The sequence below is a fragment of the Phyllosticta citribraziliensis genome (assembly GCF_038025025.1).
Source record: "Phyllosticta citribraziliensis strain CPC 17464 chromosome Unknown J3D65scaffold_8, whole genome shotgun sequence".
Classification (NCBI taxonomy): domain Eukaryota; kingdom Fungi; phylum Ascomycota; class Dothideomycetes; order Botryosphaeriales; family Phyllostictaceae; genus Phyllosticta; species Phyllosticta citribraziliensis.
In genome coordinates this window covers 1,876,997-1,902,637 of record NW_027117345.1, presented here as the reverse complement: position 1 = coordinate 1,902,637, position 25,641 = coordinate 1,876,997, and the positions used below count along the sequence as shown (strand labels likewise).

Here is a 25,641-nt window from a genome sequence, read left to right as displayed (position 1 = left end):
CGGGCTCGGGCTCGGGCTCTACACCAAGAACAGAGTAAAACCCCACAAGTCACTGCAGCACACTACAAGAAGCCAGCACAAGACTCTCTCCATCACATGGACACATACTTCTTGTTCACGGCAGTCAAGGCAACAATAAACCAGACCATATCAGACCAGACAAATCATTCACCCTACCCCCTTTCCCACCCAACAACACCACACCACCACCCCACCATCATACTATTTCTCATCAAGGAGAGAGGACAACATCTCCTTCACCCTTCCACAAAACGCTCACATTGCGACACTCAACATAGCTCACCATCAGCAAGCTTCAGCGCGCGTCGGCACCTTAAGGAAGAAGTAGCAGCAGAAGAGGTAGTAGCTGGTATTATTTAAGTTATACATACTCTATATATAACTACTCCTAAATTTCTATATTCTTCTACTATTTCCTTTCTTTCAGTCTATCCTCCTGCCCCCTCTCTGCCTTCAAATCCTTTCCAAGACATAGGCGAGGCAGGAGAGACAGGCTGACAAGCACCGGCTAGATTCAGCAGTGCCGGCGGCCGTTAAGATACTGACACATCAGCATCGGCATTGGCACCGGCACTCCTGCATCTGTAGACACGAAGAAAGGACCACATCCGGCCACTACTACTCCCGCCGCCAGTAAAGAGCAGTCTCTGCTGTCCTCCTGTCCAGCTGTTCGAGTGACCACTGCGCCACTTGACGCCACCGCTACCGACGCACATCAATCGCCGCCGGCGCCGCCTTGTTGGTGGCGCAAGAGAACAAAGCGCTCAATCTATCATGCATTGGACGGGTAAACAGCGGCGGCAATCCCCACGCGCCTTTCCTTGGCTCCCTTACGCAGACATTGCATCGGGTCTTTTCGGACGGGCGGACGGAGAAAGAAGGACGAACGCGTGATGAAGATGTGCGTGATGGACACACAGACAGACGGCGCAGGGGCTGAAATACGGGGAGGGGAGCGGCGGGGAGGGGGTCTCGTGTGGAGAAAATGATGCACAGACGTATGGAGTAATGGTGGAGGCGGAGGTGGAGGACAGCGGCGCGTGCGTGTGTTGTGCACGGCACCACTGTGCTATGCGTGGGTGCGTGAGAGGGAGAGAGAGACATACACACAGCTGGAATTGGCTGCCCGTTACCCATCACACATATCCGCCCCATTTACGGAAGTTGTGGAGGCCGTTGTTTTCCCGTTGCCTGACGGCTGGCTGGCTCGCTTGCACGCGTGTCTGGCTCTCTTTGGACATTTGGTGTTTAGAGTAGGACACAAGGGACAATATACCTGGACAGGAGTCATGGGAACATTCAGAGAGAGTCGTGCCTGCAATTTGTTTGCAGCGACTGTACTGTACCTGCGGTCCGGCAACTACTGCTTGCAGCCAGCAGCGGTCATCGGTGCCTGGAACGCTCGTCCTTGGTGTGATACTTCCGCTGGCTGTCACCCCGTGCCTACATGGTGGGCCGGACCGCTGGCACGCGAGCCAGGTCGCTTCTCACGTCTTGTTGCATCCGGCACCTCATCCCATGCAGCAGATGAAGGTGGCCCAAACGATGGGACTGTCTGCCTGCCCGCCTGAATCAATGCGTGTTGCCGACCCTCAGGATCAACGTACCGGCGGGACACGACACGTGTTGAGCAATGAGGTGATGGTGTCTTGGCCCCGTGCGCGTGTACTTGATTGCGTGCCGTGCGGCTGACGGCTGGGGGCTGTCATGTCAATGGTCGAGCTGGCGGACGACCGGCAGACAGAGAGAGAGAGAGAGACGATAGATGGGCGTGCAGACATGCCGGTTCCTTGACAAGGAAGGGTCTTTCGGAGTCGGCTGAGGCGACGGCACTACACCGGCAGTGTGAATGCGGCTGATGGCGGCCAGGTGAGGCTCCCAACGGGCATCGCATTGCATAGGTTGGTAGATACATGGGGTAGATGCTCAGAGCCAGGGCCAGGGTGACCCGCTCGCTGGCCCAAAGGGGCGACGGATGCAGGGCGCAGCGGCAAGCGAGCCAGCCCAGCCAGCCGGCAGCACCATCGGCATCTTCTTCTTTCTCTCGTGGCCGCCGCGCCAGAAAAGAAAACAGCTGGCAAACCGACAAGTGTCCTTTTGCGTCGAGCCACGAGTCGAGTCGTACGATTCGCCGTGTGTGCGCCTGACCTGTTGGCGGACAGAGATGCAGACAACGGGCGTCAAAAGAAGTAAGTCATGAGTGAGCCAGGCCGAGTGAGTCCCGGACCGCCGCCCGAGATCCAATAACCTTACCCCAAAACGCCTCCCTCACGAGCAAGAAGACCAACTGACTTCCATTCCGCAGCTCAATGCGCAATGCGCAGTGCGCAATTCGCCTCGCCCGGAAGCGTCTCTCCCCTCGAGAAATGGCCATCAAATCGCGTGCGGTACTGAGTGAGCTGCAAATTTCAACTTTCTTCTAAAATACTACTACTTCAGGGCATCAAAATTGCGTGTCGTGGAGAAAAGAAAAGATCATGGCATGGACTCGTCCCAAATTCCATGCGGAGCAAGGCCTGGCTGGCCTTGCAGAAACGGAACCCCTACCACCCAACAGCTCGCTGTTTCCCCGATTGCACTCGTAGATCCGCGGTCGAGGAACTGGACACTCTTCTGCTCCGGCGAGCGGGAGAATCAACCTCCGTTGGCGGGATTGTACATGCTATACGCGTTGTCAGAAGCTAGAAGTCTTTGGTCTTCACTACTATGGTCGCAGGCAGACTCACCAGAAGTCGATGTTCTTGTTCTGCGCTATGCCGCCGTTGTTGCCAGCCCACAGGGGAAAGTCGTGCGCTATCACCCAAGTCAGCTCTCGCCTGATCCCTCCCGTCCTGAAAGATCGAGCGGTGGTGTCCAAGAGCGCATGTACATACCTTTGCCACTGCCGCCGAAGACGGCGAAACTGAGGATGAAGACAATGACTTGCGTGCCGCCGTCCAGCGCCGCCGAGACGAGGTAGTTCCACCGGACGAACCACTGTGGCTTGTACTTGCGGAGGTAGGTGGTAGAGGCGTACGTACCATGTCAGCGCATAAGCTAAACAGAGAGGCAGTAGGACGAGAAAGGAGCGGGAAGAACTCACAACTGCGCAAAAAAGCCGAGGGCAAAGTAGCTCAAAATGGACGAATTGACGCCGACAAAGAGCCATCCCATGTACCACAGAATGATGCTGAGGTTGACGGACTGGAAGAAGCGGATCTTGGTCTTTCGGTACAGCAGCCAGAGCGGAAACGGCACGACGAAGCCGATCAGGTACGAGATGGTGACCCACTGGTAGCGGGCGCCGACGCTGAACATGTGCTTGGCCATGGACCACGCCAGCGCGAGCGTGTTGTACTGCTGCACGTTCTGGCCGGACCAGATGTTGGAGCCCTCGACCGACTTCAGGATATCTGACTGGTTGTCGACTATGGTTTCCATCATGATGTAGTCGAACACGGCCCCGATGATGCTGCCCAGCATCTGCGCCGTGAAGGTGGACCGCGGCGAGAGGTGCGCCAGCTGCGCGAGCTTGAGGTCCCGCAGGAGCCATTGCCCTTGCGACACGCCGTTGTACCCAAACGTCGTGAAGTACATGTTGGCGAGTGGCCGTCCGGGATGCAGGTAGCCTGCCAACATCTGGAGGACTGGCTGTTGGTTGAACTGGAAGCCTGCGTATAGTTAGAAAAGTTTCCACGGCGAAAGTTCGAGTAATCTGACCTGTCAGGCCCATCTGCGCCCCGAAAAACAAGATGAAAATCGCCGCAAAGACGTTGGCGACGATATATCCCCACCAGGGCAGGGTGCTCTTGATTCCGTAGAGCGTGGCCATGCCGATGACAAAGGTGACAACAAGAACTATGCCATACCACCATTGCGGCACTTCCTTGTAGCCGTTTTGCATCATCAGCCTGTGATGATGATGAGTCAGTACTAGGCTTCTCAAACGGCCAAAGACAGAAGCGGACATACTTGTAGTGAGGATCCATCGACGGATCCGCGAGGATTCGCTGCTTGTGTTCTTCTTGGGTCTCTCCGCCTTCCCAGAATCTCCACCACGAGGGGTTGAGGACTTTCTTGAGCGCGGATGGCCTCAAAAACGACCAGCCGTACTTGATATCCTGTCCCCCAGTAAGCAAGCTGTGGCATCATGAACGTCTGGAGATGCCCACATCGTAATTCCAAAGCGCCATGTGCACCAGAGCGGCCGTGATGCCCATGTTTGTCGTGATCAGATAGGAGATGTATGTCGCGGTCAAGTACGGGATGCCTGCCTCCACGACCGCAGTGTCGTTGATGGTGTTGTCCGAGTGGAGAATCTTTGTCAGATTGTACTCGACGTAGCTTGTGAAATTGGAGCTAGGATCGAACAGGAGCTGGGACATGAAAGGGACGTCCTTCGCTCGCCATACGTTCATGTAATACAGTCCCATGTAAAGCTATCATGTTTGGGTTCAGCTCATATTCGATGCTGCTCAAGCGACAGTCTTGGTAGAGGTCAACAGGGAGGGTCTGGACTCACGCAAATGCAGAGCAAATACCCAACGCAGGAATTGGTCAGCGTGTACAGCGGCATCCACAAAGGGGAGCCAAGCGAGGCAATGTACTGCCAATCGAAGCTGACACTCAAGAAGCCCAGCCCCTCATTGCCTTGAGACCCGCCAAAGAGGTTTGTGAATACAAGGGAGTCCTGGTTGGCGAGGCAGAATACCGAGACGCCCTGCAAAAGGGGAAACATCCACTCCTTTTCACCTATACGTCAGTCGGATGCCATGGCGTATTTATCTCCGGTTGGGAACTTCTCACCGGGATGATCTCGTAGAAGAACATGACGAAGAAGACGATGAGGAATACGCGGAGTCGTTTCCACGTCTCGGTGCGGTCTCGATGCAGCGTCTCGAACAGGGAGTTGACCGGGATGTTGATGGGCCATAACATCCTCGTCGGCTGGACTGAAGTGATTGTCATGTCAGTTCATCGGGTGCGTCATTTTTCAATCACATTGGGTAGCATACCCAAGACCTCGCGCCTGTGGTTTCAGAGTCAGTCATCTCCGAATCCAATGGTAAAACAAAGCAAAAGAACCCGAGACACAAGACAACGTACATCAGCCCTGCGATTCCGTATCCCAACAACTGCGCCGAGATGACCAAGAAGACCGCCGCCCCTACACTGGGCTTCTCGTTGTAGTACAGCCTCTGCGCTGCGAGAATCTCGGTAGCGACAGCGCTGGTCGCACCTGCCGATGCCATGACGACGATGAAGGCGTGCTCCTTTGAGTTGAAGGGGAAAGGGTTCAGGAATCGGCCGACGGGACCGATTCGTGGGATGAGGGCCATTCCCTCGCCGATGATGTAGGCAATTACAGTCTGGACAAAGATGTATAAGAGACGCAGTGCGCAACAAAGATGTTGTGGGCCTTCGGGATCCAGGGGTTGGATCCAAGCAGAGGCCGTCGATGCCCCTGGGATTTGAACTTACCAAAAATACGACAGAGATGTAAATGACTTGCTACAAGCTCGAAAGTCAGCGAATTCTCTCGGTGGACAGCGTGTGGAGAAGAGGCAGAATGTTGGACGTCGTCTCAGGGCAGCACAGGTCTAGACCGTCCAAAGCTCAAGCACGATGGTGAAAAGCAACGGACAACTGCGCAGATGATATGGGTTCCTGAAGCGACGTACAGGCTTGAAGTAGAAGATTGTCTGCAGAACAGACGAGAAAATGGACAGTCCGGTTCCTAGGCCAGATCAGCAGAAGCAGTGATGAATCAATCGCGCAAAGGAGACAAACCAATTGATATGGCTCTGAACGTCCATGGGCTCAAGCTTGGGTCACTGGCGACTTGTTCAGCACCACTCGGCTGCAAAAGAGTGCTTTGGGGGTAAAAAACTCGTCGACGTGCAAAACGTGGGTGACGAGGTCCTTTGCATCGCTCAGGACAACGACCTCGCCGAAGCGGTCCTCCTTGCGGACATCGTAGGACAAGTCCGTGTCTGAAGCGGCAGCATGCTGTACCTCAATGGCGCCCTTCTCGTTGTAGGCGTGCTCCTCGTCGCGAAGCTTCGGTCCAGGAGACGCATCGGTATCTGGTGAGGTCGTGGTTTCTTTTTCCTGCTGAGGACTGCCATCTGGCGCGGCATTGATTTCCCCATCGGTAGCCATTGTGCTGGACCGAATTGTGCTGTGCTTGACTGCTCCAAGAAACGAAGATGGAAAACAAAGCGGCCAAGCAGGCGGGCAGCTACTTGAGAGCTCGGTTCAAGGCCCATATGTTAGACATGACGATCAGTGGGGGGACTGCAGATTGTGGCGCTTGTTCCCTATCTGAGCTAGTGGTGTAGAAGCATCTGGATAAGACATCAAAAAGGCAGATCTGTAAAGCAAGGTAGCCCCTAGGGATGGTGTTGTTTATAGTTACATCCATGAATATGACCAGTAGGCTTTCGGTATAACCGAGGATTGAGATCTTAATCTCGTCGGTCCCGAGGAAACTAAATGCATCGTGCCTATGCAGCGGGATGGTGTTGACCCTAGTACAGATTAGCATGCGTCTGGGCATACTAATCATAACGAAGCTCCGGATGATGCAACAAGATGATAAGATCGTGGCACGATCATGGTTTACTTGGCGACTGAGAAGCGGGGTGCGGGTGAGGTGCAAATGCGAGAGCGAGACTTGGGCTTGTTTTACCCTTTTCAGGAAAGTCGCGGCAATCTCCGCAAATCAATCCGCCCGAGGCTCATGGGGATGCTCTCGAAGGATTAGTAAAAGGCAAAGGAGCAGAGCAAGTAGAAGAAGTTAAGCAGATGAATGCTCTCTGTTCCGCGGTTTCTGCGAGGACGAGTGGTGGGGAGAATGTCAAGTAACTGGATTGGGAAATGCTGACATCATTGTGCCGAAGCGCCGACATGCTCCAACCGGCGGGAGGCTTGCTAGCCAGGGCAAGTCGTGGCGCACAGCTTTGAGAGGAAGGTTTTCCCCTTCCTTCTGCGGTTGCTATCAAAACTGTGGCACAACTTTTACTTCCAAACCTCGTACCTCGTATACGGATAGCTCGCTTGGCAAAAAGACACCAACTCCTTACACCTCGTCGGGGGATAAGGGAGCATTTGGGATGATTCGCACACTGACGGCTTCAAGATCTCTTCGTGAATAGCATCAGTACAGTGACAATTCTTTGGAAGGAAAGCCTCGTACTGGGAAGGCTCGCGTGGTGAACGGAAATCAACTCTTTGCATCACCTCGCTTTCAGATAGGAAAACAATTGCCGGTTCACTAGCGCCGCCTCGACAGCTTCAAGACCTATGCACGAGTCACATTAGCAAAGGACTCATTTTGGGAAAGGAAAATTGATTCAATACAGGCTTTCTGTAAGACTTACTGCTTTCATATGTGTTTTGGTATGAATGCCAGGGAAAACACTGCAGTAAGTCGTAAGAGCAAAGGGAAAGCCGCGAAACTCTGTATGCGGCCAACGAATTCCGGGTCGATGATAAGGAAATCGTGTTTTTCAAGAGGCACCAGTCAGACAAAGGAGAAAAGAAGCTCCTGCTGTCTCTGTTGTTTTATTCTGTCTCTTCAGTCATGATGCCAACTGCGACACACCAACCTTTTGGGTTTGGGCATGCCACTATTGCAGAGCTCAGCTCTACGTTGTTGTTGTCGTTGTCGTTGCTGTTGTTGGTCCGGCACTCACGCAACAGCCCGTTGGCAAAACGCACGCGCCTTCCGACGACGACGACGACGACGACGACGACGACGACGGTGCTCGGCGACATGGCGTGCTGCTCGTCGTTTACGGGAGACTTCTTGGGCGCGAAGCAACGGCCCCCCTATCGCCACAGAAGTCGTGCGGCACCTACTCAGCCCTTCCTCGCCAATCCAGCGGCTCCACCGCGATTGCTCCCCAAGCCTGAGGACCGCGTCGTGCTCGACGTTCATCCAGTACGGCTTGCCTCATCCTGGCCTCGGCGTGTCGAGCAGGCAGGGCGGGGAGCTGGCTGAGGCAGACGTACAAAGAAGAAGAGTGTGCGGAGCGGGCGGCTGGCTGTTTATGGGATATTGAAACGACAGGACGCGGAGACCTGCCATGTCGGACTGCAGTCTGGTCTGGTGCGCAGAGCTGCAGCAACCTGCTGGGGTGAGAGAGTGGTTTGTGAGTCGTGGAGCTAGCTGACCGAGAGGGTCGAGTGAAGGGAGGGAGAGTGTACCCACCAGCACTGGAAGAGGCCATTGTTTTCCGTGTCCCTGTGGGAAGTGGTTTTTGAGCGGGTGGGTGAATGACATCTGGTAAGTCTCTCTGCTCGAGAAAGTTGGTGACCTTCAAAACAATGTCTTTGTCCGCCACCCACCGTGTTGGCAGCCACCGGCGAGTGCGTGCGTAACCTTCAGTCCTTCACTTCAAAAACATCTCGACGACCTTTTCGTTTGTAGGACTGCCCGTATCGAAAAGTTTGCGAGGCATTGAAATCTCGAAGTGTTTAGGTAGGCTTGAGAGGGCGAACTTTTGGCAGTCGCACGATCAAGGTGACTACTGCTGGCTGGATCCATCCGCCCTGGTACTCATCTCCATCTTGTGGATTCCTTCACCTACAACACACAGCCAGCTATCAGCAGCACCATATCCAGAACAATGGCAACGTTTCCACAATCGAAATCAGTATAAAAGCCCTTGGGTCCTTCTCCAGCAGCAAAAGTCCACCGCTTTCTTTCGACCGAAGCGAACAAAACCATGGCCAATAACAACAAGCAAACCGACCTCGCACTCGACGACGAGTGGATAGGCGTGCGGCTCGACGGCCTGGAAGTCGAGACGCACCGCCTAGCTCTCCAAAAGGGCGGCGGCGCGGCGGTCAAATCGCGCTTCATCGCCGCGCACCGCGCGCACCTGCGCGACGAGGTCGAGTACTGGGAGATCCAGGCCATGGCGACGACGACGGCCGACGACAAGTTCTCCGACGCGTACAGCAACTGGAAGATCAAGGCGGGCGAGCTGGCGCTGTTCGAGGCGCGCTACCCGCCCGCGACGGACGAGGGCCGCGACGACAAGGAGGACGTGGATGGCGTCGCCCTCGCGCTCAGGGACTCGTACTGGGGTAGGACCGTCCGGCACAACCCCAACTTCGCCATGAGTGACCCGTTCCGCCCCAAGCGCACCCGCAACCCGCTGGCCGGCATGGAGCGCGCCGTGTCGCCCATGGGCACCCGCAAGGTGGACGTCCCGCCGCCGGCTCTGCAGAGGGCCGTGGCTGATTCGCGTGCGCCGCGGCGCGTCGAGCGCATTTTGCCCAACCGTGTCGCGCCGCAGAAGACCGGAGAGAAGGACCAGGAGGGCTGCAATCCAATGTAAGTCGGCGGTCGTCTTGAGCCACTGGTCGGTCACAGGTTCGGAGAGTTGTTGCCAAATTGCTACTACAGGTAGTGCACTCACTGGTTTTTTCACAGATTGCAGGTGCCCCGAACGAACATCTAGATTCGTGGTGTAGCAGAGATAGCATGAATAGAGTTTTTCTTTTTCCACCCAGACATTTTTGCCAAACGATTGACGTGATGAAATCAGCTTGTCGCTGCAGGCAGTGAGTTGGACATGTTAGTTGTAGAAGGTACAATGACAGAATGTTGCGCAGCGCGTAACAATGCAATCAGCTGAAAGTTACATTGAACGGTGAGATGGACAAGAGACTATCAGTTTGAAGAGATTGCTGCATTAGACAGGATTCTGTAGGGAGAGCAAAACGGTGCGATTCGAGCATTCCGATGGCGCGTCAATCAATCCATGGAGGCATCGTCCTCCAGCTGATGAGTGTCGTAGAAGGTACGTCCGTACACCGACGAGTGTCCTTTTTGCGTCGGGCCACGGGTCGAGTCGTACGATTCGCCGTGTGCGCCTGACCTGCTGGTGGGCCAGAGATACAGACGACGGACGGGGGCGTCAAAGGAGAAGTCATGAGCCACCAGAGTGATGAGCCCCCGACCCCGACCGCCGGGCGAGATCCGATGCCCATAACTACCTACCCCAAGGAGCAGAGTCAGAGAGTGCCACCCCGGCTCCGAGAATTGTGGAGAGGGGCGAATGGCAACAACCGCCGCGGGGGATTTGGGCCAGGGACAGCGTGGACCGAGCGCGACCGCCAAAGCCAGGGACCAAGATTGGGGCCCAAAGAAGGATAGCCTCATATCATAGACGCGATAATATAGGGTAGTAGTAGGTAGGGCTGATGTGAGAAGCAGATGCAGTCGTCGGGGCCCCGTCGGCGGCGTGGCAACGCACACATCGTTCTGCTTTAGTCAGGAGAGCAGCAGCCGCCTCATGACGATTTGGAAAAGAAAAAGGAAAAGGACGACACAACACTCGCAATCGAGAGGCCGAAAACAAGCGCTGACGATGGCCGCTTTGGGCAATTGCTGGGGCAATGGGATGGGCAGAGGCTCAATTAGGCTGCCCGCCGCGCATGCTGCTGACTGTGTCCCGGGTCGTGGTCATGTCATTGGCGCTTGCGCCATGTGCGACTGCGGTGCAGTGGGGCGTCCTGTCCGAAGCGGATTCTCGCCGTCAAACAACGTGCCTCGACGTCGCTGATGAGGGATAATATTTCTGCGCCATCACGAGACGAAAAGAGGTGCTGTGCTGGCCGGACGGACGGACGGGAGGCACCGTGCGCCGCCGTCGGCCGGAGCAATGACGTTGATGGTAGCGAAGCGACGGGACGAGGGCCGCGCTGGTGCGAGCTGCGACATGGAGATGCGGAGCTTGAATTGCGGAGATGACGATGCTGATGATGATGATGATGAGTTGTTTGGTGTTGACCCCAGCCTGACCCCAGGTTGTTGGAGTACCCCGCGGCTGCCCGCCGCTGACTCGGGGCTTGGGCCGGTGACGTATCGCGACATTCCTTTGATGAATGTTGGCAGTTGAGACTTTGCACGCCCGGACAGCTGAGAGGCGAGGCGGCTGCACCTGACTCGCCTGAGACGGGCTCGCAAGTCGCTTCGTACGGCGTGAAACCGGTACGGCTGGTCTGGACTCGGAATGTTGCCGGCGAGGCTGTCTTTTGACGTTGCAAAGCCGCATGTACATGCAGTTTGTCCACGATGCGCGTCGACGTGGGCTCAGAGGGGAAAAATCGACAAGCATCTTGCTCGCATGATCGGGTTACTATTTTGGTGTGCGCTGGTCGATGGAGGTCGTCTCCAGGGGCAGGCAGTCCCCAAGCTCGTCGTGTTTATTATTGGGAGTCGTTCGGCAGCTGGATGCTGTGTTGGTCGCACGCACGTGTCTCTGCACTCGATGCCAGCTCCCCGTCTCGAACAAGGAATGCCGGTCTGGCCGTGGTGCGCGTGAGCAGTTCGAAGCAGCAGGAAAACAACACACTGGTTGCACGCATCAATAGGTCGTCGCCATTCTTGGTCGGCACTCGCAGTATCTCGGCGAGTGCATCGTGTGCGAGACCCGGGGAATTGGTCGTGATTCTGCCGTGACCACCCCCTCCCGTGCTGGAATTGCTACATTGATCTGACAGCTGATGAACCCAGCTGCGGCGTGAGGAGCCCTATGCCCTCGCCCTCACCGCACGCATGTCGATTTCACGGCTGCTGAAATGTCGTGGTGTGTGGTGTTCAGACTGCCGCAAGGGATGCTTTGGTGCCCTCGCCAAATGCCGTCCGTCTGGGTTATTGTTTCGGTTGATTGTCTAAGCAGTCAAGTCTGCCAAGAAGGACATTATTCGAGAACGGCATCCCAGCCACGGTCGACGGTCAAAGGGGGCTCAATGAAATCAAGTGACGATTCTGCATGCCCGAATCCAGAATATTCTAGGGCATCATCAACGCCCTGGTGGACACCACACTGTCAGCATATCATTACGACAAGTCAAACACGTCTGGCGCAGTGTCCAGCTCCAGATCCGACAAGGAGAGGCGGAACCAACACCAGAGCCGTTCGTTGGGGTCCCGACAGCGCGGAACGCCGGGGCTGTGGTGCACGTGGGCGCTTCGGCTACGAAGCTCACCAGTCCGATGCCGTGGCGCGTACATCTATCTCAGCGGGCGTGGGATGGGGAGAGATAGCGACGATTGCATTATCGTAAGGGACGGAGAAACCTGGACGTCGGAGAAGCGTCAGTCGAGCTGCCATGTCGAGCAGGTAACACGAGTCAAGCCAGACGGGCGGATGGATCAGCTCAAGTAGCATTCAAATCTCACACAGACGAGGGCATTGACCGTGGTGGTGTGTGTTGCTCGTGCATTTCCCCGCGAACCCAAGAAACTAGGGTCTCAAGCCGTCTGTGCGCTGCGGTTGGATGTCTTGTTTCTCTGGCCCCTTTGCAGAAAGCCATGTCGACGATCAGGAGGAAATTGCATCTCACAGCCCCTCGTCCAATGTCGTCGCCATGGTGTCGAGTTTCGCCGGCACCCTCAACTGCAAACTGGCGGTGTCGACTCGTCGACCAAAGGGGAAGCACACACGGCCCCCATCCGTCAATGCGGCGCAGATTCCAAGCGCTCCAATTTCCGACCTTGTATGCTGCGCGGTGGGGGGGGGGGGGGGGGGGGGGGTACACAACTGTGCACCCGAGTCGTTGGACCGCAGGAGCAGCGGATGTGCGGAAGGAGTTGAGAAAAAGGAGGGCTCGGAGGCAGATGACCAGCCCGGCGTGGGATGTTGCATAGTCAGACCCTTTGCGCATTGGCCGAGAGTGAGACTCGTGCAGATGGGGCTGTTTTTGCAGAAGCCTGTTGACGGGAAAGTGTTCCCCGGGACGCAGCCTACAGGTCCGGGATAAATGGGAGTCGTGTTTTGTTTTGGTGGCCGACTGCGTCATGGTGTTGTGGCGCAAGACGGTGAAGGTTGTTTTCACCACGGAGATGGTCCCCGTGAGTGCGAGTAGAGTGCTCCCAACGCTGCGAGTACCAAATGGAGCGGAACATGCTTCGACATGGTCGAATGTACCCTGGAAAGATATGAGCTCGACCCGGATTGAGCGCAGGGCGCATTAGCGACGCAGGCAGCGGCACGGCGCGGTCCCGTGGTGATGATGATTGAAGCTGGTTAGTGCAGGAATCGTGATATGAACGTGTAGAGGATTCGGCAGTTGGAGGAAAGAAAAATAAAAAAAAATAAGAAAAAAGGTACACCTTGGCCAGGACGGCGGAATGTCATCAGCCGGAGCCATGCACGCGACCCCAGCCATGGCCCAAACGAGTCTAGCGAGCAACCCAAAACCGCCCTGTCCTGGTGCCTGGTATCTGTCTAGCCAGTTGCACCGGGGAACTGGTCTTCCTTGGCCCAAAAGGACGGCTGAAGCAACGAGAGAAGGAATGGGCTCCTGTCGAGGCTCGCCCCCTGCTGGGCGTGTCATTGATAAACATCAGACGGCCACCGGACATGGGACGAAACCGTGTTTGTCATCCCGATGCCGTGTGTGCAGTAGTTTTTGCGATTCACGGCACTCATGTCAGCCTGGTTGGTTGGGTGCCCAGGCGCCGCCGTTTCGACGCCGAGGTTGGCAGGCACCAGCTGAGGGCGAGAGGGTAATTGTCTGACTTTGACCGCCTTTGTTGCACGGCAGCCGAAGATGGAGGGAGAGGGCAAAAACCCCTTGCCGGGGCACGTCACGGTTTGAGCAAGAAGCATGTAGGCTCCGAGACAGTGTGGACGACGACGTGGGGAGGCTGATGTGACGTGGAGCAAATATTCCGGGGAAGGTGGATTGATATGCAATGAAGCGAGGCGATTGAGCAAGCAAGCAGGCAGGCAAGCAGCGGCACAGGTGCAATCATGCAACGGGCGCATGGAGGGACGGTCGTTTGACAGAGCGGAGAAGGAGGAGCGTTTGTTGGATCACGAGCGGGCTCCTCCGGCTGGGGTTGGTTAGTGGGAGATGTGCGACACGTGAAGGGAGTCGAGGATGGAAACGGCAGAGCAGAGCAGAGCAGAGCAATGGGGAGGGGGGTCGACGGCGTGGCAAGTAGTCGGTCGGTTGCGGAGAGGCGGATTCTGTGGGGTAGGTAGGTAGGTAGGTACAGTAGGTAGTTAGGTACATGTAGGTATGAAGCAGGGCCCATGATCAGGTGGGCGTCCAGGAGGTATTCAGGGTTGTATCTTGACCGGCACTGCAGGTTTGCAAACAGTCATCTGGGCTTACTGCCTGTTGGGTTCCTATGGGTTTGGAGGCACAGGCACCTCAGCGCTGAAAGCAGCTGGGTCGTTGCACACGCGGGGCCTGGCCTAACGTAACCCGGTGAGACTCGTCAAATGACTGTCAATTGAGCAGCGCATAGCGAGAGTTGGAGTTGATTGACGGGATGACGAGAGCAAAACAGCGGCGACGTCACGGCGGGTAGCTGTTTTGACTCGTCGCGGGCGTGTGGGTTGAGGAGAGAATCAGAAAATTCCTCGTGGCATGTGATTCGGCTGTGGCTGAGCCCCGTGGCGTGGCGTGGCGTGGCATGGCGTGGCGAAGCGAAGCTCAGGCTCAGGCTCAGGCTCAGGCTCAGGCACCTCCAGCCGTCAAGAGAAGAGACTGTTGCAATGGCCACCGGTGAAGCAGGAAAACCGGGGCGGCATACGGACACAAGTCCTTTGGAGTTGGGGTCAGCCGCAGTCTTGAATCATCGTGGCCGGAAAGGCGCCGCAGAGAGAAGAGTGGAGAGCAGCAGAGGCTAGACCGTGAAGCAGGCGAGCTCCGCCGGCAGAAGCTCGCTACCGTACGGTACAGTACACGTGAAGTGAAGGCGACGGGACTCCGGCTGCCAGGTGAATAATTCCATCAACACCTCGCTCATGCCGTGGCCAGCTGTCGCGCGTGGCACTGCCATCTCTCTCGCTCAGGTCAGGCAGGTCGTGGGTGGTCGGATGCGGCAGGGCGTGTGACTTGCATCCACCGTATCCGTTGGTTGTGTTGCCCGCGCCTGGAGCCGATTTCGATGCCACGGACGGCACCCCCGTACCCTGCCCTGCCTAAGGTAGTGCCTATGCCCATGCCCATGCCCATGCCCATGCCTGCCCACCTCCCTCCCCCCAAGCCCAAGCCAGAGCCCAAGCCCTCGCAGGCCAGGCCAGTGAAGACAGCCGTCCATGCGCGTGTGCCGTTGACTTGTCAGACAGACAAAAGGCACTGATCCTCGCCCTCTTATGAACGACAAAACCCAGCCAACACCCCAGCTTTCTCACCCGCCTCCCGCCGCCCGCGTCCACGTCCGTCTCCGACTTCAATCCAGTCCACTCCACGTCGCCCGCTTCCGCCGTGCTGCCCTGCCCTGCGCTGCGCTGCGCCCTCACCTCACCTCGCCCTCGCCCTCGCCCTCCTCGTACCTACCCGGCAGGCATTGGCACCCACCTGGCTCTGGCTCTGCCACCCCCCCCTCGCCCTCGCCGCCCGCCCGCTGCAAGGCCGCCACTCACACTCACCCTCCAACTCCCACCTCACCTACTCTACTTCTCTACCCACCACCACCACCACCACCACCACTCCACTTCCCGCAAACCACCGCGACACCGTGTCTCACCCTCCGCTTCTGCCACGCTCAAGGGCATGCACCATTACTTATGAGCGCAGCGCGAACGCCTGCATTCAATCCCATCCGACCCCAACTCGGCCCTGCCGATCAACAAGAGCCTTGACGCAATCGGAAACAGCCCTTTGCTTGTCAAAACTCGCCCTTTGCAATCCCTTATTCCAATCCACACCTAACCCTTCTCCACACTTTCCACAACGACAATCCCCCGGATACACGTCGCCAATCCTCATCGCTCCGCCAACGTCCTCCCCCATCGCGACGGCCGACAAGTCGCGAGCCGTCACCATGCCCTTCAAGTCGCAGGTCCCCATACTGCAGGTCGAGTCGGCTGCCATCCACACCGTCGACACGCGCTCGCCTGAGCAATTGTTTGGTCTCTGGTCGAGTGAGCCACCCCTTCGGTTCCATCCGTCTCCACCCCGCTGACCCTGACCTTCGCAGTCTTTGCCAAATGCTCCGACTCCTTGGATGAAGGCAAGCGTCTCGAAAACCTCAGCTGGCGTCTTTGGAACCGCGAGACCTTTTGCTGCGCTCCCGACCACCCCACCCCCTCGCCCTCCCTCTTCGACACTCCCTCCTGGTCCTTCACCCGCAAGGGCTCCGATTCGGGCTCAATGTCTGTGCCTGCCCTCTCTTCCAGCCTCGAATCCGACGTGTCGGACGACCGTGTCAACAGCATAGCAACCCTCCAGACCACCTCCTCGGCACGCCCTCAGATTCGGAGACTCGACTCCACCGAAAGCCGCAACCGAGGGACCGAAAAGCACATAACTCCCATTGACCTTGAAAGCCTAGTCATTTCAATCAAAGAGAAGAAGGAACTGGAACCCTTGTCGCCACTTCCCATGCCTCCGCCCGTGCAGCAGATGCCATCCTTGTGTGAAAAGGAAGAGCCTCGCGCCGAGGACACAACGCCGCGTTCCACCGCCCAGCCGCAGATGGTCCCGGAGTCGTCGACCTCGACCGTGGCCACCGCCGTCGACAGCGATCTTTCAAAACTCAGTCCTCCCGTTGTTGGTTCTGACACTAGCACTTCGACAGACTGCAGTTCCCATAGCGTCGTCCGCGGCTTCTCGCCTGGTCGCGTTTCGTCTTCCTATCGCTCCAAGACCAACTTGCAGCCACACCCGCAACCCATTCCCACCCTAAAGGTCGCCCCTCAAAATACGCAGCCCGCCCCTGTGCAAAAGAAAAAGGGAGCCATGTTCACGCTTGGCGGCTCCTCGGACGAGGGAGGGGACTCCTCCCTTGAGACTCACATGCAAATGGCCCAAATACGAACCAATGCTCGCAGTTCGCTCTCCGACGGCCTGAGGAAGCCCATTGCACGGAAACAGCCCTCGTTTGAACAAATGACCTCGTCAAGAGCACTTGCCAAGGCATACGAAAACGAAGACGTGTTTGAAAGTGATAGCGACGAAGAGGTGTCGGAGAGTGCCATCGAGGACGACGACGAGGATCAGTGGGAGGATTCGGAGACGGACAGTGGACCGGCTAGCGTCGAAGAAAAGGTGTCGTTCCAACGAGTCGACTCCAAACCGAACCTGACTTCGCGTCGCTCCCTTCTCACTACCCTGATGCACGAGGGCGACCGGGCCCAAGCATTACAAAACGCCGCCTCGCAATCGACTCCTGCGCTGAGACGATCCAAAAATACTTCGCCCAACGGCCCGTCCATTGCTGCCTCTCCCACCACCAACACTCTCCGATACGAACCCGCTCCCGAAACAAACAACAACAACAACAACAACAACAACAACATTCCACGGTCGAAACCCATCATCATGACTACCTCCAACACTCATGCTGCACAACCAGCATTGTCTCCTCGGACGACTAGGCGAAACATGCTCACCACCGAGCTGACCGAGTCGCTGAGGAAACACTTGTTGTGGGAACGCCAGCAAAAGAATTCCACCAACAATGCCGTTCTCAAGCGGAGACATACGTCGACCGATGTGAAGAACCTGAAGCATTACCCGGGTGAGCCTCAACCAGCGCCTCTTCCGACACTCAAGGAAAACCCCGCTGCAAAGGGCAACAACTCCTGGACGACGAATTACTTTGACAGCGGCCTGCAAGAATATCACGAACGTGGATGGTAGCTTCATTACGACTTGTCATGTGGACAGACGGACGCGTCCCTGTGGTCTGCAGAGGACACTTGATTGCATTTCTCACAAACATAGCGTGGCGGTGTCTGGCGACTCTTTTTGATTGATTTTAAGTGTTTTAATGGGTTTTTTGCTCTCCCGCGCGGTGTTTTTGTTTGGGAGAGGGCACTCCGCGGGGTTGGAACGGGAAAGGGGGTGAAGTTTCTCTGTGCTGAAAATTTCCGGGATACCATGTTGCACTTGTTCTTCAGCACGAGGCTCACGAATTTTTTTTCTTTTTTTTTTTTTCTCTCTCTCTCTCTTCAAACTTTCTTCCCTCTCTCTCGCTCTTTGATTTTATTTCATTGTGGATGGCGGGCGTGAGTACCCTTTTGTCGGGGGCCACAAAGGCGCAAGCCAGCCAGCCGACAAAGAGCGGACGACGAAGAAAAAAATGGCTCGCTCGCATGCATGCGCGGGCATGTGGACGCGAGCGAGGATGCTCAGGGGAATGGAGTGGGGTGGAGTGGGGGTCAAGCAAGTGAAAGAACGAGAGAGAGAGGACGGGAGCAGCCAGTAGTTTCACATGCCAGATCGGAGCATACCGGGAGGCAGGTGGGCAGGTGGGCTGGCGGGGCGGGGGCGGCGGCCGTTTTGGAACCAAGCCAGCCAGCTAGCCAGCCCAGCCTAGCCAGGCGGGCAGCCCTGTCGTTTGTAACATTATACGGACTGGAGGCGGTGGATGATGGAGACTACTACTACACTACCTACTACTTTTACCACTACTACTGTACTTGTACGTATCATGGAGAGAGAGGGGAAGTGGGAAAACCATTACGTTTTTGAGAGTGCATTTGAAGCTTGAAGACTTTTTTTATAATGTCTGTTCTTTTTTCTCTCTTTTTTTTTTTAACCTCCTGGGAGTGGAGTGGAGTCCCGGAGAAGAGCGGGAGGATACGGGAATCGGGATGTGATGAGACGAAAGAGCGAAGGAGAGGGAAGGAGGGAAAAGTGGTAGGAGTAGTAGTAGTAGTTGAGGCGAAGAAGAAGAGTTGATGCCTTATCCTCATCCACATAACAAGAGAACAGTATCCTATACCTACTCCACCAATTTTCCCCCGTGTCCACTCACTTGTATAACTGCATCATCGATGATGATGATGTCAACAACTTGGTCGGCATGGCATAGCATAGCATCATGTAGCAGAGCGCGGCCCGTCTATCTGTCTGTTCGTTCGTCTGGCTCAGCATTATGGCGGCTTCTTCCGGTGGTGGGGACAGACAGACAGCCGGGGACGCGGACGGGAACGGGGTAAGGGGACGTTGTTTGTTAATTATTTGCCTGGCTGCTGTTGCTACTACTACTACCGCCGCTGCTTGTGCATTAACGACAGTACGTACCCCTCCTGCTGCTCCTCCTGAATTACGAAATACATGAGAGGGCGCAGGGGCAGGGGAAAAATTTCTTCGTCGCTTTTTGGTGATGCGCGCGCGGCTTGGTCCGTGTTTCTCTCGGGGTGGTCGATCACGTCGAATGGATGGACTTTGCGTGCCCGCCGCCGCGTCTGCCCATCTGTGCGCGTGCTAGGACTGGATGGGTAGGTAGACCTCTTTATGGCAGGTATGGCAGGCGGGGGCATTGTTGTTGCTCATGATGATACGTATATACAATCTACAGTACTCATTGGTGAAGTGGGGGTAGCTTTTTCGTTGGCAAAGGTGCTGCTGTACATGATCGGTAGTGTGTAACTACACACGTAGATTGGCGCGATGCGTCATGATGAATGAGCCTGCTCAGACGGGTCTGGTGCAGCGTCATGGCCCGTTCGGTCTACAGCCTTACGCGACGGTGAATCAAGGTCGCAGTTAAAACCACGATGACGGCCTCGAGAGCGTGTCATGCCTGCATTCCTTGATTGAGAGGTTGATTTTTGCAAGTCGTGCGGCCCCAGCTGACGGCGCAAACGACGACGATTGCCCGGCGATCATCCTCGACGACGACGACAACCACCAACACAACACCACCACCACGCAAATCAATCTCTCCTATCACGACCATCGCGGATCACCCGTCACGCATCCGCCCGCCCACCCAGCTTACCTACCTACAACCAACGGCGATAACCAAAAGCTACCAGGTGGTAGCTGCCAACGCATCAATCTAGCCGCTCGCTGCCTGCCTGCCTGCACCCCGGGGCTTGGAGGGTCATCTGAGCTTCACAACCGCTGCATCTTTCTGCTGCTTCAGCGCAAATGGCCGACATCAATGACAGCGCAGAGCTTCCAACGGGAACCCATCGACACCACCCGCCTGCTGCGTCACGGCGAGGAGGAGGGGCGTCCAAGAAAAGGGCATGTCGCTTTTACGCCTCTAAATCTGGTATGGCTTGCCTCCATCTTTGTCTTCTCGTTGCATTCGGTTGCATTTTCATGTATCCCGTGAGCAACCCCCTTGGAAACGATGGGGACTCATTGGGCCCAGGCAAAACCCTTTTCCTGATTGTCTCTCCCCCAGTCGTCCGGTGAGCACGTGGGAGCTCGCGACATGTCAAGCTACCCTCCTGCCCCTCGTCGATTGCCTGGTTTGCGCGGCCCTGCGTGGGGTCCCCTCGCCATGCCCAGGCAACCTCCCCGATCCCTGATTTCTTTATTCAAACTTTTTCTTCTTCTTCTTCTTTTTTTTTTTTTTTTTTTTGCAGTCACCAGACCTGCCAATCCTTGAAGACAGCAGTTTCGCTAATGAAGATTCTTTTTTTCCAATTGTTTTAGGCTGCCGTGCCGGTGACGATTGTCCTTTTGCCCACGACGCTGCTGCCGCTGCCGCTGCCGCACCCAGATCCCGGCAGCAGCATCAGCATGCAAGCCACCAGCCTTCAGGTTCTTCTGTGGCGACCGAGTCGGAGCGCGGCAACAATCCGCCCTCGGGACCGCGAGCGCCAAAGCAACAATACGCTCCTCCCGCCGTGACGGTGGATAGCTCGCGCGTGGTGCAGCGACCCACGCCCAGGGCGCAAGCTGAGCAACCTCGCGAGTTTCAGCTTTCGCAAATCCGCCGCAGATTCGCTCCCAAGGAACGTCAGGAAGCGAATGGCTCGACTGTCATGGACTTTGGCATGAAACCTTCGGATCCAGATTTTCCATTTGATATTGATGCTCTCCAATGCGCGCTCGTCGTCCCCGCGTCTTATCCAAGCGGTGGTGGGGCTGCGCCGCCCCGGCTGAGGGTCACCAACAGTGAGATGGACCGTGGTTTCCAGATCAACGTCGAGCGAGGCTTCGATGCCGTGCTGGCCGCCGGCAAAGCGAACCTCACGCTCCTGGCAGCCATGAATGCATTAGACAAGAGGCTCGAGACGCTCCTGACAGCCCAGCCCGCAGAGATGTTTTCTATCAAGATCGTCCCCAATGCTGCAGCCAAGGAGAATCCTCATGCCCCCACGGCGGCTCCCTCGCCGCCTGAGGTGGTCATAAGGGATGCTCCACCACCAGAAATGCTAGCACATTCGGCGTTGCCAGCGAAGCCAGCTGAGCCCGCATACAGCGCCGAGCAGAGAGCCGCGGCCAGGGCCAGGCGCGAGCAAGAGCTACGCCAGCTAGAGGCCCGTCTGCAAAGGCTGCCCCAATTCACCAAGCTGGCCGATGGACTCTTCATGCTGCCCGTCGAGCCACGCAAAAGGGCCGACTTGCCTTTGCCGCTGCAGGCAGTCAAGACGGTGGAGCTAACGGTTCCTGAAGCCTATCCGCTGCAGCCTTGTCGCGTGCAACTGCAGGGTATCGAGGAAAGGGACGCTTCGCCCCTGGAGCGTGCCTTTGAGGAGAGGGTCAGCCAAGTGCCCGAGTGGACCTTGATGAATCACATCAACTACCTGTCGGCAAACATGCACACGATGGCGCGCGAGGCCCCTCGCAAGCCCGAAGAGGCTACCGTCGCTGCAGTCGCTGATCAGATGGTAGGACTACTAGGAACAGCGCAAGCAAGCTCGGCTGCGACCAAGCCCGCCGCTGGCTCTGCTACGGCGCAGCCGATCGCTGGCAGTGCTAACAGCGACGACCAAAAGGGTCACATTGTCACCATCCCGAGGCCTCCAGAGTGGCACCCGAGCAACGCCGAGGACGACGACGACGAAGACTCTGACGATTCGTATGCAGATGACTCTGAAGAAGAAAGCAGCCAAGACGAGGATGCAGTAGAGGGGCCGCGAGCCGAGAGTTCGCCTGCAGCCGGTCCCGAGAGGGGCATTGCTTTGTCCTTTCCGCATCTAGAACTCTCTGGCATCGAGCTGCTGGAGCTGGTCAATTTGTGCCTTACAGTCAAGTGTACACGATGCAAGGACATGCGCGACTTTGTCAACCTCAAGCCTAACAATACGGACGTACGGACAGAGTCTTGCGAGAAATGCGCCAATGTTCTCAGTATAGGTATTGCTCAGGGCCGAGCTCAATTTTACATGTGGTCATGCGACTGACAGAAGCAAGGCTACCGCATGGACATGATGCACGCCAATTCAGTCCGCGCCGGGCACCTTGATCTCGACGGCTGCACGCCAGTCGACCTGCTCACCAGGTAAGCCGACGTACGGAATAGCCGATGGCGGCTGCCAGCTGATGTTGGTGGCGCCCAAACAGCAACTTCGTCCCGACGTGCTCGGGCTGCTCGACGCAGTACCCCAGTCCGGGGGTCGCGTCAGTCCGGGGCGAAAATGCAATGGCAATATGCAGGGCGTGCCACAAGAAAATGGGTATGTGCCACCACCCGACGTCCACCTACATCATCGGATCACGTTGCACGGAAAAAGGGGAAACCACGACCGTCGCTGTCGTCAATATCTTCTTGCAAGGAACGGAAACCTAACCGCGTCGACAGGATTTCGGATTCCAGAAGTAAAGTTCTTGCTGGTTAGCGCATCGACAGGTACGTCGGAAACGAGCCGGGGCCGCCTGGGCGGAAGGGCGCCCGGCGAGCCTATTTGCTGCGAGGTGCACCCTTACTGATGTTGACAATGTGATCACACAGGTCGCGCTGCCCGACCTCTCCCTCGCAAAAAGGTTTGTCGCAGGCCCCTCCCTGGACAGAGGGGTGCGCGCGCGCGCTCGATTGGCTCACATGTTGACTATTTCGCGCGTGTCCAGGCCAAAGAGAATCTCGGAATCGTCGTTGGACAAGAGCTGCCGAGGCGCGGGCGGTGCTCGCACTATTCAAAGAGCCTTAGGTGGTTCCGGTACGTCTTGGTGTTGCTGTTGTTTGCGAGTTGGCTGGCGACGGAGTGCTCATTGGTGGTCTAGGTTCTCGTGCTGCAATCGGGTCTACCCATGCGACAGGTATTGCATTCCGCCCCCTGACCCAAAACGCGCTTGCGCCCTCGACGGGCAGCCGTTTGATGGTGCGGTGGTCAAGTGCTGTGGCTGACTGACCTGTCTTGGGCAGATGCCACGACGCAGAAGCAGGCCATCCCAATGAACACGCGAATCGCATGATATGGTAAGTGCTGGCTGTTTGTTGTAGAGTCCTGAGGCCCGAGGCGGCGGGTTGGAAGCTGGATGCCCCCACAGTGGCCGAGAAGACGTCATACGGCTGGCCGAGTTTCCCCAGTTTAGCTACCCCGACCCCCCCATCCCCCGCATTATTGCCGCCCACGTCTTTCCTTTTTTCGCCTGTTCCGTTGCCAAGCGTCACTCATCTGCAGCCCTATTCCAAGTCTTGTCGATCATTGCTTTTGCGTTTTGCTGACTTTGCTTGCTTTCTCGCAGTGGACATTGTAAGTTGAGAATCATCTCCTAGCCGCCCCCACGTCTAATCAATTTCCTCCAAAAGGCTCGCGCGAGCAAAACTTTCGACCGGAAGATTGCGGTATCTGCCACGCCATGCTCGTCGGCAAGAAGGGCGGTGGCTTCTGGGAGGGTGGTAAAGGTACGTATTTCTCATTTCTTCGCTTCTAAACTTGAACCCCGTGGCGCGCTCGGCTTCCCCTTCTGGACGGCAAATGTGGCTTCTCTCTCCTTTGACCGCCATCGCCTTATTCCCGCCCTACCGCGGGATATCCCTGCCAGCTGCCGCGCGGCACCATGACCATCTGGCGCTAGCGTCGATGTAGTCGTCGTGGACGACTTTTGCTGCCCCTCTCGCGCCCAATCACCGTGCGACCGGACGCATCGACGACGACGACGACGACGCAGAGGGCGCTAGAATTTCCCGGATACGTACCCTCCCCGCTTCCGGCATGACTGCTTGTGTCGTCGACATGGACAAGCGCCGATCTAGGGTTTTGCGCACCAGCAGACCTCTTGCGAATAACGACGCAGACAAAGACCGACGACGGTCTTGGTGCCTCGTGTCGCACTTGCGGGGTCGCCTGCTGCCAGAAGCGTCGCCAATGGAGCAGCTGCTTCCAGAACAACCTTTTTTCTTCGCTTCGGCACTTCTTTGTCCAGGCCTGCCTTCACGCGGATGACCACCCCATATTGTTTCGAGACGGCCGGACACACTTTTGCGGGGCGCAGCCTGTTTGCAGCAACAATCCCCACGGACGATCATACGGACGCAGCGCACACACTCTTCTTTTTCTGAATCATCCAGCCACCACCTACAGCGGGCCCTCGGGAGCTTTGTTTCTGGCCCTGTTTGATTGGCCCCCGGGCGACAGTGAGCCGAGGTGGCAGCATCCGCGCAACGTGCCGAAGCCAGGTGCCAGACCAGGTCAGGGCAGGGCATGGGAAAGCAAGCAAGCTTTTATTCCTCGCCGGGTGCTGAACAGGCTCGCGGGCCACGTGCGCTGCCCCGCGCTGGGTGTCGAAGGTCTAACCCAAGTCTCGGAGAGCAAAGACTCTGCGTCGAGCAGAGCGCAGCTGTGCGGTGGGTTGGTTGGTTGGTTCGCTGCCCGCAACCAAATCCAGCCAAAAACCCAAACCCAAAGAGACGACGGACGCGTCTGGGGAATCGTGGCTTCCCGCCCCCCGGTCTCTGGGGTCAGTCGTTCGCCGCGTTCCGCCCGCCTGTCGCCTGCCACTTTTGGCTATTCCTTTGCTCTCCCTCGTCCATGCTCAGGTCAGGTCTCTGCTTCCGGGATGCCGCCCGCTCGTTTCGCTGGTGTGGCTGTCGTCCTTCTTTTCTTTTTCCCGCGCCCCCGGGCCCGCCCTCCCCCGCTTACCGCTTTGGCTGCGGAGGCGCTGCTGCGCCGGTTGTTGCTTCACGACGGTACCTAGGTACCTACCTTTCCGGATGGCTGGTACTGTGCAGACCAGGTGTGCCCACAGGTTGCAGCACAGCAGCATTCTGGCTCTTTCTCGTCTGCCTGCTGGTACCTACTGTAGCGGACGGACGGGCAGGCGGGCGGGCGGCCACCTTCACCTCCTCCATCGCCGTTCATCACCACACCACGCAAGCACGCGCGCCCTGCATCTGGCTGGCCGGCTGGCTTTCGTTTGCTTTGCCTCTTGGCGCTGCCGCAGAAGCGGTCATGTGGGTGCGTGCGCGCGCCGTGGCTCGTCAGTCATCTGTTTCACTCTCGCTCTCGGTCACTCAACCCGTCGTCGTCGTCGTCGGCCTTTGATGTCTGGCCGCCGGTTGGCGGGTGGGGTTGGGTTCGGATGGTTTGCGCTTCTTCTTCAGGTCGTCTTCGGAGCATTCTTGTCGCGCCTGCTCGCTTCCTTGCGCTCGTGACGAGCTTGCTTCTGCCTGTCTGCCCCAGTTCTCGGCAGAGAGCCAGCCATGTGCGTGTGCGGTACCGTGGTGTCCGTCCGTCCGCCCGTGGTGTCCAAACACCATGCCGCGTGGGTGGTGATGAAGGCAGCAGGCTGCTGCCGCCGTCGCGGTTTTCGGCAACGCTGCTTTTTCCTCGCCGACATCAACAAATATCATCATCTGCACCACCTCGCCTGATTCACGCCGTCGGCAGTGATTACTGGAATTGCCTTTGCCACCGCGTCCGCCCACGGGGGGAAATTTGTCGTTTCTTTTTTTGCTTTATATTTGTTGTTCTTGGGGGGGTTTTTTTTTGCTTTCGCCCTCCCTCCCGCGATGATGGCTGACAC

At 57.0% G+C, this 25,641-nt stretch overlaps 6 protein-coding genes across 6 annotated transcripts; 4 read left to right on the top strand and 2 right to left on the bottom strand.

Moving 5' to 3' along the window:
• Window positions 1–2,459: 2,459 nt before the first annotated feature.
• J3D65DRAFT_592337 (OPT oligopeptide transporter protein-domain-containing protein) lies at window positions 2,460–6,246 on the bottom strand. The gene is made up of 16 exons (XM_066797803.1): window positions 5,891–6,246; window positions 5,791–5,834; window positions 5,682–5,737; window positions 5,482–5,511; window positions 5,107–5,369; window positions 5,016–5,029; window positions 4,807–4,952; window positions 4,523–4,744; window positions 4,173–4,439; window positions 3,973–4,121; window positions 3,721–3,911; window positions 3,104–3,671; window positions 3,042–3,057; window positions 2,895–3,009; window positions 2,748–2,814; window positions 2,460–2,683 (listed from the first exon to the last, which is right to left on the bottom strand). Exons 1-16 carry the CDS (start codon window positions 6,160–6,162, stop codon window positions 2,656–2,658), a joined length of 2,448 nt encoding a protein of 815 aa, XP_066654064.1. The 5' UTR covers window positions 6,163–6,246; the 3' UTR covers window positions 2,460–2,655.
• A 2,486-nt stretch (window positions 6,247–8,732) lies between these two features.
• J3D65DRAFT_604725 (uncharacterized protein) lies at window positions 8,733–9,350 on the top strand (the record flags this gene model as incomplete). The annotated part of the gene is made up of 1 exon (XM_066798294.1): window positions 8,733–9,350. The coding sequence occupies one exon, from the start codon at window positions 8,733–8,735 to the stop codon at window positions 9,348–9,350; it is 618 nt and encodes a 205-aa protein (XP_066654063.1).
• Window positions 9,351–11,367: 2,017 nt separating this feature from the next.
• On the top strand, window positions 11,368–12,143 carry J3D65DRAFT_450344 (uncharacterized protein). The gene has a single exon (XM_066796341.1). It carries the CDS (start codon window positions 11,599–11,601, stop codon window positions 12,085–12,087), a length of 489 nt encoding a protein of 162 aa, XP_066654062.1. The 5' UTR covers window positions 11,368–11,598; the 3' UTR covers window positions 12,088–12,143.
• A 3,662-nt stretch (window positions 12,144–15,805) lies between these two features.
• J3D65DRAFT_555528 (uncharacterized protein) lies at window positions 15,806–17,625 on the top strand (the record flags this gene model as incomplete). Its single annotated transcript, XM_066797232.1, has 2 exons — window positions 15,806–15,905; window positions 15,962–17,625. 2 exons carry the CDS (start codon window positions 15,806–15,808, stop codon window positions 17,623–17,625), a joined length of 1,764 nt encoding a protein of 587 aa, XP_066654061.1.
• Window positions 17,626–20,244: 2,619 nt separating this feature from the next.
• Window positions 20,245–23,691, top strand: J3D65DRAFT_450002 (uncharacterized protein). The gene is made up of 10 exons (XM_066796339.1): window positions 20,245–22,032; window positions 22,090–22,177; window positions 22,240–22,352; window positions 22,478–22,525; window positions 22,628–22,659; window positions 22,744–22,832; window positions 22,897–22,932; window positions 23,039–23,092; window positions 23,362–23,369; window positions 23,426–23,691. Exons 1-10 carry the CDS (start codon window positions 20,715–20,717, stop codon window positions 23,548–23,550), a joined length of 1,911 nt encoding a protein of 636 aa, XP_066654060.1. The 5' UTR covers window positions 20,245–20,714; the 3' UTR covers window positions 23,551–23,691.
• Window positions 23,597–24,554, bottom strand: J3D65DRAFT_630901 (uncharacterized protein). Its single transcript, XM_066800868.1, has one exon. It carries the CDS (start codon window positions 24,320–24,322, stop codon window positions 23,744–23,746), a length of 579 nt encoding a protein of 192 aa, XP_066654059.1. The 5' UTR covers window positions 24,323–24,554; the 3' UTR covers window positions 23,597–23,743.
• Between the last annotated feature and the right edge of the window lie 1,087 nt (window positions 24,555–25,641).